The sequence below is a fragment of the Ursus maritimus genome, unplaced genomic scaffold, assembly GCF_017311325.1.
Source record: "Ursus maritimus isolate PB19 unplaced genomic scaffold, ASM1731132v1 scaffold_12, whole genome shotgun sequence".
Classification (NCBI taxonomy): Eukaryota; Metazoa; Chordata; class Mammalia; order Carnivora; family Ursidae; genus Ursus; species Ursus maritimus.
This window is the reverse complement of record NW_024423564.1, coordinates 62,697,967-62,715,260: the sequence shown is the minus strand read 5'-3', so window position 1 is coordinate 62,715,260 and position 17,294 is coordinate 62,697,967. Positions and strand designations below refer to the sequence as shown.

The window sequence follows — 17,294 nt, the reverse complement described above, 5'->3', positions numbered from 1 at the left end:
TAAAAAACCAATTCATGACCTCTTAGTACATTTGTATACTCACAGACTAGTCTAGAGATAAAACCTATGTCTCTAAAAGAAAAAAACATTCTCCTGAGAATCAGATGATTTTGTGCTTCCCTAAGCTGTGCCACTTGCTATGTGACTTTTCCAAATTCTGATTTCCTTTAGGTCATACTAGGATCAAGCACTAAAGTAATTAATAGTACACTGAAACACTGATCAAGGCAAACAAAGCCTAAGAAAGCACTACTTCAAAGTTATTCTAAGGGCCTCATAATAGATAATATACTACCTTTGGATTGAACCACTAAAGTCATGTAATGAGCAGAATAGTAACGCATCCAGAATTCTCTCAATCTAGCATGTGTATCAATATTATTCCTTTTTGGCTCATGTTTAAGTGTTTCAGCATTTCCTGTAAAAAAGGATGAAAAAGATCACAAATAGTAAGTTTATTTTGAACTATACTGAAATTAAAAATTTTTTTAAAGTTTATTTTGTCAAAAGTCTCTATACCTAAAATGCATACTCTGCCACTAATACGTAACTAATGAAATAACCTAAATGACTCAAGAATATAGAACTGGTGTATAACAATAATATCAATATACGACAAAAATACACAAAAGCAATTCTGACGTATATTTTAACACATAAGGAATTATCTCCATTTGGCAATACCTTAACAATAGTAATTGCCTTAAGCTTCCTCTCTTAATAATCTAGTGTTCAATTCAGGTTTTATCTCTGAATTATTAATATTCTACATAATCCTTCAAAATAAACCATATAAACCAAGGTTGTCATATAAAATATATGTAACCGTACAAAATATATAGGGAAGCAAAACATCCTTTGAATGAAGTACTACTTATTTATTTATTTCCCTTTTTTTAATTTAAATTCAATTAACATATAATGTATTATTGGTTTCAGAGGTAGAGGTCAGTGATTCAGTCTTATGTAATACCCAGTACTCATTACATCACATGCCCTCCTTAATGTCCATCGCCCAGTTACCCCATCTCCTCACCTCCCTCCCCTCTACCTACCCTCAGTTTGTTCCCTATGATTAAGAGTCTCTTATGGTTTATCTCCCTCTCCGATTTCATCTTATTTTATTTTTTCCTCTCTTCCCCTATGATCCTCTGTTTCCTAAATTCCACATATCAGTGAGATCGTATGACAACTGTCTTTCTCTGATTGACTTATTTCACTTAGCATAATACCCTCTAGTTCCATCCAGATAGTTGCAAATGGCAAGATTTCATTTTGTTTGATGGCTGAGTACTATTTAGATCAACTCATCTCAGATTCTACACTATGGTCAAGAGGGTTCATAGGAGGTTATAACTGAATTCTAACACTAAGAAAAAGCCACTATGAAAACCAGATACCATTTAAACAGCTTGTTGATTAAACAAAATTTGGTCACAGCTCAAAAACTATTAGAGAAATCACTGCTGAATCTCTGTTGATAAATGGAAATGTCAGGCTGGGGTAGAGTACAGACTTTATAATCATATAAACAGAGGTTCACATCTCACATCTACCACTGTGTGATTTAAGCAAATTAAATAATTTCCCTGAGCCTGTTTCTTTATCTTTAAATGGAGATAATGGTACCCAGCTCATAACATTGTTATGATGATCAAATGAGGTAATTTATGTAGTGTTAGCAGAGTATCTGATACTCAAAAAGCATTCACAAAATGTTAGGTGCTATTCTTGATATATCCAATGTTAGAGAACCAAATACATGCATACTCAACTACTTTCTATTTGAAAAGCTGCCTACTCAAATTACCTAAAAGGTAAAAGGTACCTATAGCTACTCTCCTTTCATAATCTTCCATTCTTTATCAACTTTTCATATTTTCAATCTTCCTCAATTAGAGAATATGAAATACGATGAAGTATTGAGCATCTTACCCCAAAAAAATTTCCCCATAGGATGTCCAGGTCTCGCAAGGCTTCCAAACAACATTTCCTTTCTGTTTGCATCAGAAGGTCTTGCAAGTTGATATTCTGTCAGTTTTAAAGATACACTTTTAATAAGATGAAATTCAGTATTTGCTTTATTAATGGAAATTCAAGAACTGAACTGCACAGAACTGAAAGTAAGGAAGTAACAAAAATTAATTTTATGAATTGTGTGTTGTAAGACTGAAGTGGTGAACTCAATGACACAAGCCAGGCTCTATGACTTAACATACTCTGTAACTTTGGGCAGTCAATGCACCTTTCTAGAGATTTTTTCCCTTATTTTCAAATGAAACAAGATAGTTAATGAACTGAAGTTTTCAATTCTAGGACTATGTCCAAGATTTTACTGATAAAGCATTAATAGTTATATCAAATTCCTTATTACCTGGGAACTTTGTCGTATATACTGTTGAAATTTCCTCCAACACCAGCTATGTCAGCAAGAAAGTATTAATGGTTAAGAACAATCACTTTGAAGTCAGAAATATCTTGGTCTGGCGCGCCTAGGTGGCGCAGTCGTTAAGCGTCTGCCTTCGGCTCAGGGAGTGATCCCAGCGTTCTGGGATTGAGCCCCACATCAGGCTCCTCTGCTGGGAGCCTGCTTCTTCCTCTCCCACTCCCCCTGCTTGTGTTCCCTCTCTCACTGTCTCTCTCTGTCAAATTAATAAATAAAATCTTTAAAAAAAAAAGAAATATCTTGGTCAGAATCCAACTTCTGCCATATACTAAGCTGGTACAACCTTGAGGATATTCTCTAACTTCCCTGATTCTATTTCTGCATCTATAAAATGGAGTTACTAGTACTTAGTTCATAGGATTTTTGTAAGGATCAAATAAGATATATTTCTTCAACAATTATTTACTGAATATCTACTATGAGGCAGGTACTATTTGAACCAGTTGCTAGAGGCAGAAATGGGGGGGGGGGAAGGGACCCAGGCCCTGCCCTCAAGGAACTTACATTCTAGTAGGGGAGATAAACAATAAATAAAGCAACAAATAGATTCTAAACATCAATATCAGTAGTGGGTGCAGTAAGAAAAATAAATCTGTGTAAGAGAATAGAGAGTGACAACAGGGTGGTCACAAAAGGCCTGAGATAACAAGGGAGCAAAATCCAAATAAAGTGAGCATGCTATCATAAGAAGTTTTGGGGAAGTTTTCTAGGTATGGAAATTATAAATTCAAAGGCTTTAAGACAAGGAATACCTTACTGAGTTCAAAGGCAGCAAAGAGGTCAATGGAGCTATTTAATAATCACAGGAGCTTAGAGTCAATAGAAATTGCACTTTGCTATGGCTGAGTGCTACAACACATTGGGTATTACGAAAATGTAAAAGGGCTGTCACCTAACCTAATTTTGTCTTATTTGTGTGTGTGTGGATTTATTGGCGGGGGGTGGGGAAAAGACTTAGAAATAGAGGCTTTCTAGGGAATGACTCAAGCTGAGCACTGAGGGACAAACTGGAGTTTTCCAGGGAATAGGAACAGAAGGAGAAATAGGAGTGTGTAAAACATTCTAAGGAGAAAATCTTAAAAGAGGAGATTATGGCACCCCTGAAAAACAGATACAGTTTTTTGGTTGAGCAATGTTCAGAATCAAACAAAGCAGAGGCAAGAAAGCAGGCTGAAGAGATATGAAAAAAACAATTTTTGACAAAAACTGGGGAAATGACTGATTCTGGAACTCCTGAGTTAAGTACTTACTAACCTCTCTAGGCCTATGGGGATAAGGATGGCAAACTAGGATAATGGGGAATAACAATCACCACAACGCAAACAATACATGCTCAATAAATGTCAGCTATTATTTATCATAGGAGTAATGGCAAGGCGTTGCATGTTTAATAAACACCTGCAGATGTTAGGAGAGTGACATTATCAGATTTGGACTTTGGTAAACTCTAGTTGTAAAAGTGGAGAATGGGTTAAAGGGAAGCAAAAGTAGAGATAAGAAAACTGATCAAGAGTCATCACTGTTATATTTGGTGAAGACAGTGGAAACTAAAGTGGTGACAGAGGGGATGGGAAGAAGCAGAAGTAAATGTATTCAAATACTTTAGTTATAAACCATAAAGTCTAAAATCAACGAGACAGTAAAAAATACATACATTGCTTCAACAAAGTAAATTTTTTTAAAAACTCTAAAAAAAAAAATGAAGATATGGCTACAAGAAAAACAATTCCATTATTAAGTAAGTGTGGTAGGTTGAATAAGAGCCCCCAAAGATGTATATACATCCTAATCTCCAAAACCTGTGAATGGGTTACCTTACATGGTAAAAGGAATTTTGCAGGTATGAATTAAGGATCCTGAGAAGGAGAGGTTATCCTGGATTATCTGGGTGGTCCCAATGTAATGATAGGGGTCCTTACAAGAGAAAGGCAAGAGGGTTAAAGTCAGAGAAAAGATCTAAGGACACAAGCAGAGCTCAGAGAAAAGGTTCTATTCTGATGACTCTTAAGATAGAGAAAGGAGCTCTAGCCCAGGGACACATATGGTAACTAGAAGGTAGAAAAGGCCAGGAAACAGCTTCTCTCTTAGAGCCTCCAAAAGGAATGCAGCTAAGTAAGGAAATAATTTAGACTTATGACCTCCAAAGTTTAAGAAAATAAATTTGTGATACTTTGAGCCACTAAGTTTCTGATAATTTGTTTCAGTGGCAACAGGAGGATAATATAGTAGACATGTAAACATATCTACAAAAAGTGATATATCCAAACAACTGATAAAAATAGAGTGTAAATATCTGAACACTTAGAGAACACATTCTGCAACTTGATTAGATTTAAAAAGGGTTTGGCCATATCTTTAGTCTCAATCACTAAGGCACATTATGTAGGAAATTATATATATTTAAGTATGAACTATCACTAAAATAAAAAGCTAATCATTAAGAACAACTTTTTTTCTCTACAATCTTCTTTTAGCAAAAAGCTAATCCTATTTTAAAACCTACCCTGTGGACACTGACATGAGTTTCTGTTATCAAATGTATTCGAGAAAACTATAAAACACTGAACACACCTATCTTACAATATGTAAATAAATGCTTATAAATATAAGTGTATAACCACTCCTTTGAAAGAGTAGAACAAAAATAGGTCATCAATGCAGGGCACAGTGATAGAGTAATGAAGTGAGAACTATGTAATAAATTAAAAACCCAGGAAAGACTCTTTTTTATAAGCAGGTGGAGAGGAATTAAAAAAAGGAAAATGAGGAGATAAACCTGCCAGGGAAGTTGAACCTCCCTTCAAGTTCTCTCACAAGGAATGGGCCATTCAAGCAAGCAGGCAACTAAAAACATGTGATTGAGAAAAGAATGATAGAAGAAAGACTATCACAACTGAATAAAGAAAATAGCATCAGATTACTGAACTCTCGAAAATGGTTAGTGAATACCCAAGTTATTACACCAGTTACAATTTACGAGCTCCGCCATCTCCCTGATCTTAAGTAAATCCTTCACACTTGGAAGGCTAAGTGACTAATGACATATACCGAGCTTTGTATTAGGTCACAAATTGAACTAGGTGTCCTTTCATCAAAAACAAATAAATGAGCAGAGCAAAACAAAATCAACAAAGCTTTTAGCTTAAGTTCATTTTAAACCAAAGCTACTTATTACATGTGTGTGTATACACATATCATACATCACATATATATTTCTACATAATATTTCAAAATATAACAAAACATATTTTGACTTAAACTTGTAAAATTGAATTAAAGGTTTAATTTTGTAAATGCCAACACTTCAACCCAAACTAGAAACTGCATGAAGAAAAACATACTTCAAAGTATTTAATACAGAAACAGTTCCTAGGTCTCAAAAAGTAGGAAAGGCTTTTAGAGTTTTCATTCCTTATTTTGGTTTGTCATCCACTCAACAAATACTTATCTGAGCCTATGATAAAAGAGACATTGTGGTAGGCAAATAACAAAAATGAAGAAAATAAATCCTTGATTATAAGGACCTAGAAGAGCTAGGAGGAATATAACTCCATCCCATCCTCTTTTACAAATAAGTTGAGGGCCACAGTCAGTTAAATTTCTAGAAGCAAAACACAAATCTGCTGACTTGCAGACAGATGGCTCTTTACTCAGCTTAATGAATGCAGTAAGTCATTATTACAACTCAACACTGAATTAAGCCAAAGAGGAAAATGCCACAAAAGGAGAAACAAGTACAGAAAACTGCCTCTTGAGTTGCTGCAAGCCAAGCCTAACCTGTATGAACTGAAAGTCCCCCCGAGTCTAGTTTTACATGTTTCCAGTGCTAAAATAAGGCAAGCAGGGCTATTCTGTGGTGGTGCTATTTATTAGTACTCTGTAATTAACCTCTATAATGAAGCCTCACCCTATATAAGTACAGTTTTCCTTATGGTCTTCATTCTTTCCATCCTAAAGACAAGAAAAACTGTCGAAAAACAAAATTTAAATGCATTTCCTCCTCAGGGATTTAGTTTCTTTATCCTTAAATTTATCACAATTGTTTTCAGAACTACCAAAATTCAAACCACAAAGGACCGACACATAGAGGTAACAAAGGGTAAGCTATTTAAATATCAGAATGGTACTTAAAGCTTCAGAGAAAACGTCTCTTCATGCAAAGGGAGTTATGTAAGCTTTTAAGGTTTTAACACCCAACATTAGCTTTAAGGATTAGGCTACCATCCTGCAAAAGATTAGTCACTATGGTAAAACCCTCAAAAAACAAAGACTGAAAAACCATAATTTTTTATTTCAAATCTACACTGAATTAAGACATTTAATGGTTTAGGAATGACACATTTATTTCATTTTAGCCCTTTACGGTATAAAGATAAAATGGTCTAGTGATAAAGAATCATATATGTGCTAAATACCTAGTTCAATGCAAGAAACAGTCATAAGACATGAGGCACTTATCTTACCACTATCAACAGCTTCAACTTCGCGGTCAATTGCATCTCTGATCATTAGCGGATGAATGAAGAACTGAGCCCATCTGCAAAACAAAAGACAAACACTGGCACTTCTGTTTCTGTTCACAGAAATCTTTTAATCGGTCAACATCTACTTTTTGGTTAAGAAATTTACTAAGTTGGGGGCGCCTGGGTAGCTCTGCTGGTTAAGCCTCCAACTCTTGATTTCAGCTCAGGTTATGATCTCAGGATTGGGAGATCAAGCCCCACCATCTGGCTCCAACTCAGCATGGAGTCTGAGAGTCTCTCTCCCTCTCCCTCTGTCTTTCCCCTGGTTTGTGCACGTGCCTGCACTCTTTCTCAATAAATAAATAAATAAATAAATCTTTTTAAAAAATGTTTATTAAGTTGGAAAATTGTTATATATTATTATATATATTATATAATAACAATCATGCATATGTAAAATCTAAATAGTATTCTGCATTTCCATAGTCTACAGACTTTTTTCATTGTAAAACCCATACAGAAAAGTACATAAAACATGAACATAGAGACTAATGCATAACTATAATGTAAACACCTGAGTGACCAGCACGTAAGTCAAAAAACAGACCACTGTCATAATTCTAAAAGCACCCAGCACCTACCTCATCCTCAGAGTTAATATCCTGAATGTTATAATCATTTCTTTGCTTTTCTTTATAGTTTTATCACCCTATATGCATTTCTAGACCAGTGTTTCTTGCCTTTTTCCCCCTTATCAACCCTAAGCAGCCTTTTCAGATTTCCTCATCAGTCTCCTTGAACTTTTAATATCACAGATATACTATTTATCTGTATGTGTATCTGTGATTTTTTTATATACATGTAAGTATGTATATAAAGCCTACTCTTTTATTCAATACAGGGTTAGAAATGATTAAATTTTTTAAGTTAAAATTTTAAAGGCTATCAACAGGGGTGCCTGGGTGGCTCAGTCGTTAAGCATCTGCCTTCGGCTCAGAGCGTGATCCTGGAGTTCTGGGATCGAGCCCCACATCAGGCTCCTCTGCTGGGAGCCTGCTTCTTCCTCTCCCACTCCCCCTGCTTATGTTCCCTCTCTCACTGGCTGTCTCTCTCTCTGTCAAATAAATAAATAAAATCTTTAAAAAATTAATTAAAAAAATAAAGGCTATCAACATTTCACTTAGCTTTATAACTGTTATTTGCTTTTTAATGTAATTTATTTATATAACTTATATCAAATTACATATGTATCTATTTATGTAAGAATAGCAATGCAAACAAAATTTTTAAATTAACATCTACTTTTCCATCAAATAAAACAACTGAAAAAATTTCCTACGATATTTAACCTTTTCCCTTTTGCTTGATCCGCAAAAGAAATTTTTTTTTTTTTAAGATTTTATTTATTTGACAGGGAGAGCGAGAGAGCACAAGCAGGGGGAAAAGGGGAACAGTAGAGGGAGAGGGAGAAGCAGGACCCCGCTGAGCAGGGATCGTGATGTGGGGCTAGATCCCAGGACCCTGAGATCATGACCTGAGCCAAAGGCAGACGCTTAACCATCTGAGCCACCCAGGCGCCCCAAGAAACTTTTTTTTTTTTTAAGATTTTATTTATTTATTTGACAGAGAGAGAGACAGCCAGTGAGAGAGGGAACACAAGCAGGGGGAGTGGGAGAGGAAGAAGCAGGCTCATAGCGGAGGAGCCTGATGTGGGGCTCGATCCCATAATGCCAGGATCATGCCCTGAGCCAAAGGCAGACACTTAACGACTGCGCCACCCAGACGCCCCCCAAGAAACTTTTAACTTAATTAGCTACTAGATACTAAGATAGTTGACATCTTCTTCTTTTCAGTACTGGTATAACTAATGGGTTGAATAACTTTTGTTCAATTAAATAATAAAACAGCATAAAACAGCATATTTCTATTTAATTCTTAATGCCAAAGTCATACACAAAAGCACAGAGTTATCAAACAAACGTCCACAAAGCAGCTAATGGAACCAATAGGCACATGCAGACCACCTCTACTGATGACTTCAAGATCAAACAACCGTTTGAAAGCCCTCCAATCACCTATCCAGCACAGTTTTGTAGTACTGACATTGCATATGCTTTGTATATCTTCTATGAACTCATATCACTATAAATGGTGCTCATGTGATACTCGAGAAAACTCAAAACAGAAATTAAATACTAAGTAAAGATTTTGCCAGGTAGCATTAAGCTTTGGAGGGCCACAAACCATTGTAACAATGAACATATTTTCACCTCCAAAGAACCAATTTTTTGCCCCCAATAGGAACAAGATCATCCCCGCTGAGAATGCATGTTCTAGACAATCTAGTTTTGTTTCTGACTTTATATAAATGTAAATATACTATACATATTCTTTATGTCTTATTTACCTATTTATTTTAATATTCATCCATGATGGTACATGTGCTGTGGTTCATTTATTTTCACTGCAGAATATTTCACTGCATTAATTTATTCACCTAAGCTATCTGTAAATGAACATTTGGGCTGGTTCCAGTTTGGACTATTACAATCAATGCTGCCATAAATTCTTATCAGAATGTACGGGGGCACATTTGCACAAGTTTGTCAAAGTATAAATCTAGGAAAGAACTCCTAGGTAATAGTGTATGCATGCATATGTTCAACAGCACTAGATAAAACCAAAATTTGTAACACCCTCACCTGGTATAGTCAGACTTTAGTTAGTATTTACTGCAACTTTTAGGTGTACAGTTAAATCTCGTACTCATTTTAATTCACACTTTTCCAATTCCTGATGAGATTGAATACCATTTCATATTATTTGTTATTAATCATTTGAATTTTTTCTTTTGTAAAATACCTGTTTAAGGCTTTTTTTCTATTAGGTTGTACTTTTTCTTACTAATTCTAATAATATATATACTTATTCATTTTATATATTTGTTATATATAATTATACATATAATCTAATAATTAAAAATCAATGACAGTTATTTTAAATGTAAGTCCTTGATTATATGTGTTACAAATACATCTACTTTATACTTGCTTTTCTTGCTTTTTTCACGTTCTTTATAGCATCTTTTTTTTTTTTTTTTTTAAGATTTTTATTGGGATGCCTGGGTGGCTCAGTCGGTGAAGCATCTGCCTTCAGCTCAGGTCATGATCCCAGGATCCTAGGATGGAGTCCTACATCAGGCTCCTTGCTCAGAGGAGCTTGCTTCTCCCTCTGCCTGCCACTCCCCCTGCTTGTGCTCTGTCTCTCTGACGAATAAAATCATTTTAAAAAAGATTTTTATTTATTTGAAAGAGAGAGTACACAAGCGGGGGGTTGGGCGTGGAGGGGCTAAGGGAGAAGCAAACTCCCTGCTGAGCAGGGAGCCCAATGTGGGGCTCCATCCCAGGACGCCGGGATCATGATCTGAGCTGAAGACAGATGCTTAACTGATTGAGCCACCCAGGCATCCCTGTAGTATTTTTTTTTTTTTTTAAGATTTTATTTATTTACTTGACAGAGAGAGACAGCCAGCGAGAGAGGGAACACAAGCAGGGGGAGTGGGAGAGGAAGAAGCAGGCTCCCAGCGGAGGAGCCTGATGCAGGGCTCGATCCCAGAACGCCAGGATCACGCCCTGAGCCGAAGGCAGACGCTTAAGGACTGAGCCACCCAGGCGCCCCTGTAGTATCTTTTGATTAACATAATGTAGTATCATTTTTCCTTTGTATTTTGCTTTTTGTACTTGTTTGATAATTCTTATCAAGGCTAAAGTTACACTCATCTCTAAAACTTTTAGCTGTACTTTTTACTTTTTGATCTATGATCTACTTGGAATTGGTCTTTTGTGTATGTTGTGAGGTAAGGAGTCAATTTTGTTTCTGGCTTTATAGAAGCCCAATTGCCTTGGACGAATTTCTTTAAAAAGCTCTTTCATCACTGCTCCACAGTGTCCCTATCAAAAATCAAGTGTCCACCTATGTGTTGGTCTATTTTCAGGATTTCTATTCTGTTCTATTGGTCTCTTTGCTTAGCCCCCTGCTAACACCATAATGTCCTAATTGCAAAACAAATTTAAGTATCTACTAGGTCAAGTCCTGCTATCCTGTTATTTCTCCTATGCAAAAATAATTAGCCCTCTGCCTCTCATTATAAATTTTAGACAGCTTTTCTATGTAAAACTACATATATCTTCTGAGATCTTGGCTGCAATATCACTGAATCTGTACATTAACTAGGAAAACTGACACCACTAAAAAAAAAAAAAAAGGCTTCAAATCCATGAATAGTATTTCTTCTTGATTTATTTAGTTCTTTAATATCTCACAATAAGGTTTTACTATATTCCCTGAAAAGAGGCCTTATACATAATTTTTGGAATGATTTCTGAGTATTTTTACAGCTTTAAAGGTATTTTAACTGTCACTGCTACAAAGAAATAGTACTGACTTTCATATAGTAAACATTATCATTTTTATCATTTTTTATTTTATGTAACAAGCCATGTTACTAAATTATGTTAATGTTAATAATTTATCTCTAGAAAAAATCTGGATTTTCTATATTCACAATCACATTACCTACTATGAGAGCTGTGTATTTTGCTTTTCTTTCTTGCCTAATAGAATGATAAATAGAATCAATCGTAACCTGCATCTCTGTCTTGCATCTGATCTCAACTTGAAAGCTTTCAGGGTTTCACCATTAAATATAAGGCTTGGTTCAAAATCAAATACCATATTGAGAAAGTTGATATACTCTGTTTGCTAAGAGCATCTTCATGACTAAATACTAAATTTCATCACGTAATTTTTTCTACATATATTTTCTTCTTCAACTGACAATGTGATAGGGGCTCCTGGGTGGCTTAGTCAGTTAAGCGGCTGCCTTCAGCTTAGGTCATGATCCCAGGCTCCCTGCTCAGCCACGAGCCTGCTTCTCCCTCTCCCTCTGCCTGCCACTCTCCCTGCTAGTGCTCTCTCTGTCAAATAAATAAAACCTTAACAAAAAAAAAAAAAAAAAAGATCTGACAATGTGATGAACCGCATTAATTGATTTTCTCATGTTAACTCTACCTCATATCTAATGCAACTCAGTACCACTGTATCATCCTTACTAGATATTGCTATTTGTATGTAAGTCTGGTCTATAATTTTTCTTATATTACACTTTCTCATATCAAGGTCATGCTACCTTCACAAATGAGGGAGGAATTATTCAAGTTTTTGTAGCACTCTAACCCTAAAAGTTTATTTTTGAGAAGATTTTTCATTACAGATTCACTTTCCTAATGGTGTAAGATTATTCAAACTTTTTAATTGTAATTTTTCTCATGTGGGTTTTATAAATTACATTTCTAAGAATGTATGTACTTCCAGTTTTTTTTTTCACTTACTGGCATAGGTATTCAAAATACCTTATTATATTTTCAATATCTGAAAGATCACAAATCATATTCTTTTTCATTCCTGACATGTGCACATACTTCTTTCCCCTTGACGAGTCTTGTTAAAGAATTCTCTATTTTATCAGTTTTTTCCAAAGTACCCACATCTAGCTTTCTGTTTTTTGAAACAATATGTTTGTTGGTTCTACTGAGAAATAATTCACATACTGCAAAATTCCCTTTTAATGTGCACAATTAAGTACATTTACTACATTCAGGATTGTTAAAACACTAACACTAATTTCAGAAAATTTCATTACCCCCTAAATAAACTCTGTACCTGTTAACAGTCATTCCCCATCATCCCAGCTCTTGGAAACCACTACTCTACTTTTGGTCTCTGTGGATTTGCCCACTCTGGACATTCCATATAAATGTAACCATACATTATGACAGACACAAAAGTCCAACCTCTTTCACTTTGCATAATGTTTTCAAGATTCATTCATGTTGTAGTATGTATCAGGACTTCATTCCCTTCTTATTGCTAAGTAATATTCCATTATATGGCTATACCATATTTTATCTATTCATCAGTTGATGGACATTTGGGTCATTTCCACTTGGACCTATAATGAATGTAACTGCTTCTATGAACATTCATGTACATTTTTGTGTAGATGTGTTTTCAGTTCTCTAGGTTACATACTAAGTGTAGAAGTGCTGAAACATATGATACCTCTGTTTAACTTTTTGAGGAAGCACTAAATTGTTTTCCAACATAGTTGTACCACCAGCAATTTATGAAGGTCCCAATTTCTTGAAATAGTCACTAGTAATTGTTATTCTTCTTTTTCAAATGGTGTGAAATGGTATCTCATTGTGGTTTTTCATTTTCATTTCCCTACTGACTACTGATGTTGAGCATTTTTTCATGTGCTTATTGGCCATCCACATGTCTTCTTTGGAGAAATGTCTATTCAGATCCTTTACCCATTTTTAATTGGTAAATTAAATTTGGGCTGTCTTTTGTTGTTGAGCTGTAAGAGTTGTATATATATTCTGAATATTAGTCCCTTATCAGATACATGATTCGCAAGTAGTTTCTTCTATTCCGTGAGTTGTCTTTTCACTTTCAACATACAGCAATTTAAAGCAAAAAAGTTTTTAATTTTAATGGAGTCTAATTTATCTAGTTTTTCCTTTCTTGTTTCTACTTTTGGTGTCATATCTGAAAAACTATTGTCAAATCCAAGGTCACAAACATTTATGCCTATGTTTTCTTCAAAGTTTGTAGTTTTTGCTTTGACATTTAAGTCTATGACTCAATTTGTTAATGTTTGTATCCAGTTATCCCAGTACCATTTGTTGAAAACCTGTTCTTTCCCACTGGCACCCTTGCAACTAACCATAAATGTAATGGTTTACTTCCGGAGTCTCAATGCTACTCCACTGATCTGTCTATCCCTATGCCAGTACCATATTGGTTTGATTACCACACCTTTCAGTCAGTTTTGAATTTGGGAATAGGAGTCCAACTTTTGTTCTCTTTCAAAATAATTTTTGCTACCTTGGTCTCTTCTTTTCCACTGAATTTTAAGATAAGCTCATTTATTTTCTTCAAATGAGGGAGTTGAAATTTTGATACAAATCAAATTGAGGGGCCCCTGGGTGACTAAGTTGGTTTACTGTGGGACTCTTGATTTCGACACAGACCACAATCTCAGGATCATGATAGAGCCCCGTGTCAGGCTCCATGCTCAGCAGAGAGTGTGCTAGAGTTTCTCTCCCTCTCCCTCTGCCCCTTGCTCCACATGAACACATTTACTCTCTCTCTCAAATAAATAAATCTTAAAAAAAATTAAATTGAATCTGTAAATCAATTTGGGAACTATTACCATCTTAACAATATAAAGTCTTACAATCGATAAACATGAGATGTTTCTCCTATAATTTAGATCTTCTTTAATTTTGACAATTTTTTGTGGCTTTCCACATGCAACTCTTGTACTTCCTTTCTTAAAATTATGCCTAAGTATTTTATTTTTTTGGATGTTATTGTCAAAGGAATTTTTTCTTAATTTCATTTTTGGATCTTTCACTGCTTGTGTATTGAAATACAACTGGTCTTTATACACTGGTCTTCTATTCAACAACCTTGCTGAACTCAGTATTAGCTCTAACAGTTCTTCTGTGGAATTTGAAGGATTATGTATAAACAAGTTCTCATTATTTGTGGTAGCTATGCTCTCTAAAGCTGCTACGGCTGCTGAACTAGCAAATACTGAACTACTACCCTGGGGGAAAATATGTGTACACACACACACACACACACACACAGTATGATCTTAAATCCTAAACCCTTAAATCCTATCTCATCCTAGTTTTTTTTTTTTTTTTTTTTTTTTTTTTTTAGTTCAGAAAAGATAGAATGAGGTTCAGATGTATTAAGTTACTTGCTTGAGGCAACCTCACTAATGGGTGCCAGAGTTGGGATTTAGATCTATCAAACTGGCTCTGAAACCAGAGTTTCTTTTACTATATTGTACCGTTCCATAGTATCTTCATCCCCTGGTCATCTCTGCATGAAAGCTGAAACAAAAATACAGAGCGTTGCCTTGTTCAACTTCAGCTGAGAATATGCTGGCAACTTAAATTTTTCACAATTTTTAAAATTTTTCACATCTCCATGAAAGACTATGAAAACACCTAGTATTTGGGAGTTACAAATAAGTTTTAGTAAGTAGGTGAATTCACCACAAACAATGAGAATCAACTATACAAGATTAGGTCATCTGCAAATAGAGATAGTTTTAATTCTTTTCCAATATGCATGCTTTTATTTCATTTTCTTATCTAATTGTGCTAACACCTCCCCTACAATGTTGAATAGAAGTGGTAGCTGACATCTTGATCCTGATCTTCAGAGAAAAGCTCTTAATCTGTCAACATTAAGTATGTTAGTTGTGAGTTACTCATAGAAACTCTTTATTAGATTAGAAAGTTCCCTTTTTTCCTAGTTTACTAAGTGTTTTATCATGAAAGAGTGCTTGATTTTGTCAAATGCTTTTTTCAGTTTACACTAATATTATATAGCCAGATGTATTTTGCGCTTTCTTCTATTAATATGGTATATTACACTGATGTATTTTTGTATGTACACTGATTTTGTAACCTTTCTTCCTGAGATAAATTGTGACTGATCGTGGTGTATAATCCTTTATATATTTTGCTGGATACAATTTCACAGTACTTTGTTGACGATTTTGGCATCTATATTCATAAGAGATATTAGTTTGTAGTCTTCTTGTGACGTCATTGTCTAGTTTTGGTATCTGAGTAATACTGACTTCACAGAATGAGTTATAGAACCTCCTCTTCTAGTTTTTTAAAGAATTTATGAAGCATTAGTGTTAATTCTTCTTTAAATGTTTGGTAGGTTTCACCAGTGAAGCCATGTGGATCTACATTTTTCACTTGGGAAGTTTTTGATTACTAATCCCATCTCTTAATACAGGTCTATCCAGATTTCCTGTCTTCTTGAGTCAGTTTCAATGGTTGTTTTTTTTTTTTAGAAATGTGTCCATTTCATCTGGAGTATGTATTTGTTGGCATAAAATTGTTCACAGTGTTGTACTGTAGTCCTTTTTATTTTGGTAAGACCACAGAAATGTTTACTCTTGGGCACCTGGGTGGCTCAGTCAGTTAAGCGTCTGCCTTCAGCTCAGGTCATGATCCCAGAGTCCTGGGATCGAGTCCCCATCAAGCACCCTGCTTCTCCCTCTGCCCCTACCCCCACTCATGCTCTCTCCTCTCTCTTGCTAAATAAATGAAAAATCTGAAAGAAAGAAAGAAAGAAAGAAAGAAAGAAAGAAAGAAAGAAAGAAAGAAAGAAAGAAAGAAAAAAGAAATGTTTACTATTTCATTCCTGCTTTTAATAATCTGAGTCTTCATTTTCAGTCTAGCTGGAGGTTTGTCAATTTTGTTCTTTTCAACTTCAGTTTTATTTTCTATTCCCTACTTCATCAATTTCCACTCTAATTTTTATTATCCTTCCTTCTGTTTACTTGGGTTTAGATTGCTCTTCTTTGCCTAGTTAATTAAGATGTAAGTTTAGGTTAACTGACTTCCCGTCTTTCTTTCTTTCTTTTTTCCAGATCTTTCTTTCATAATGGAGGTATTTACAGCTATAAATTTCCCTCTGAGCACAGTTTTTGCTGCATCCCACATATTTTCGTATGTTGTTTTCATTTTCATTAGTCTCTAAGCATTTTTTAACTTCTTCTGTGATTTCTTCTTTGACCCACTGATTTAAGAGTCTACAGTTTAATTACTACACATGTGTGATTTTTCCCAAGTTTCCTTCTGTTACTGATTTCTAATTCCATTCCATTATAGTTACAGAACACAGTCTCTATAATTTCAAACCTTTCAAATTTTGGGGAATTATTTTTATGATGTATTATATGTCAATGCTGGAGAATGATCCATGCTGCACTTAAGAAGAACGAGTATTCTGCTAAATTTGGGTGGAGTGTCCTATAGAAAGCTATTGGTTAATACTGATGTTCACATCTTCCATTTCTTGTTGATCTATCTAGTTGTTGTATCCTTTATTAAAAGTGGAATTTGGAATGCGTGGGTGGCACAGTCAGTTGGGCATCCAACTCTTGGTTTCAGCTCAGATTGTGACTTTGTGGTCATAAGACTGAGCCCTATACAGGCTCCGTGCTTGGCGTGGGGTAGGCTTAAGATTCTCTCTTCCTCTGCCCCCTCTAACCCCCACTCTCTAAAATAAATACATCTTTTAAAAAAAAAGGTGGAGGGGTGCCTGGGTGGGTCAGTCAGTTGAGCATCTGCCTTCAGCTCAGGTCATGATCTTGGGGTCCTGAGATTGAGCCCCACATAGGGCTCCCTGCTCAGCAGGGAGTCTGCTTCTCCTTCTCCCTCTGCTCCTCCCTTCTGCTTGTGCTCTCAAATAAGTAAGTAAATAAATAAATAAAC

At 35.3% G+C, this 17,294-nt stretch overlaps 1 protein-coding gene across 3 annotated transcripts in view; it reads right to left on the bottom strand.

Annotated features, from left to right (window-relative positions):
• Positions 1–17,294, bottom strand: part of NRDC (nardilysin convertase) — a 102,261-nt gene that overhangs the window by 33,012 nt on the left and 51,955 nt on the right. For all 3 annotated transcript variants that reach the window (XR_570652.2, XM_008699210.2, XM_008699211.2), the window contains 3 exons: positions 6,910–6,983; positions 1,936–2,031; positions 296–418 (listed from right to left, as the gene is read on the bottom strand). Coding sequence is in view for 2 of the 3 variants with exons in the window: in XM_008699210.2 (XP_008697432.2) it covers positions 296–418; positions 1,936–2,031; positions 6,910–6,983 (293 nt within the window). In the remaining variant the exon portion in view is untranslated. The remainder of the gene's footprint in view (positions 1–295; positions 419–1,935; positions 2,032–6,909; positions 6,984–17,294) is intronic.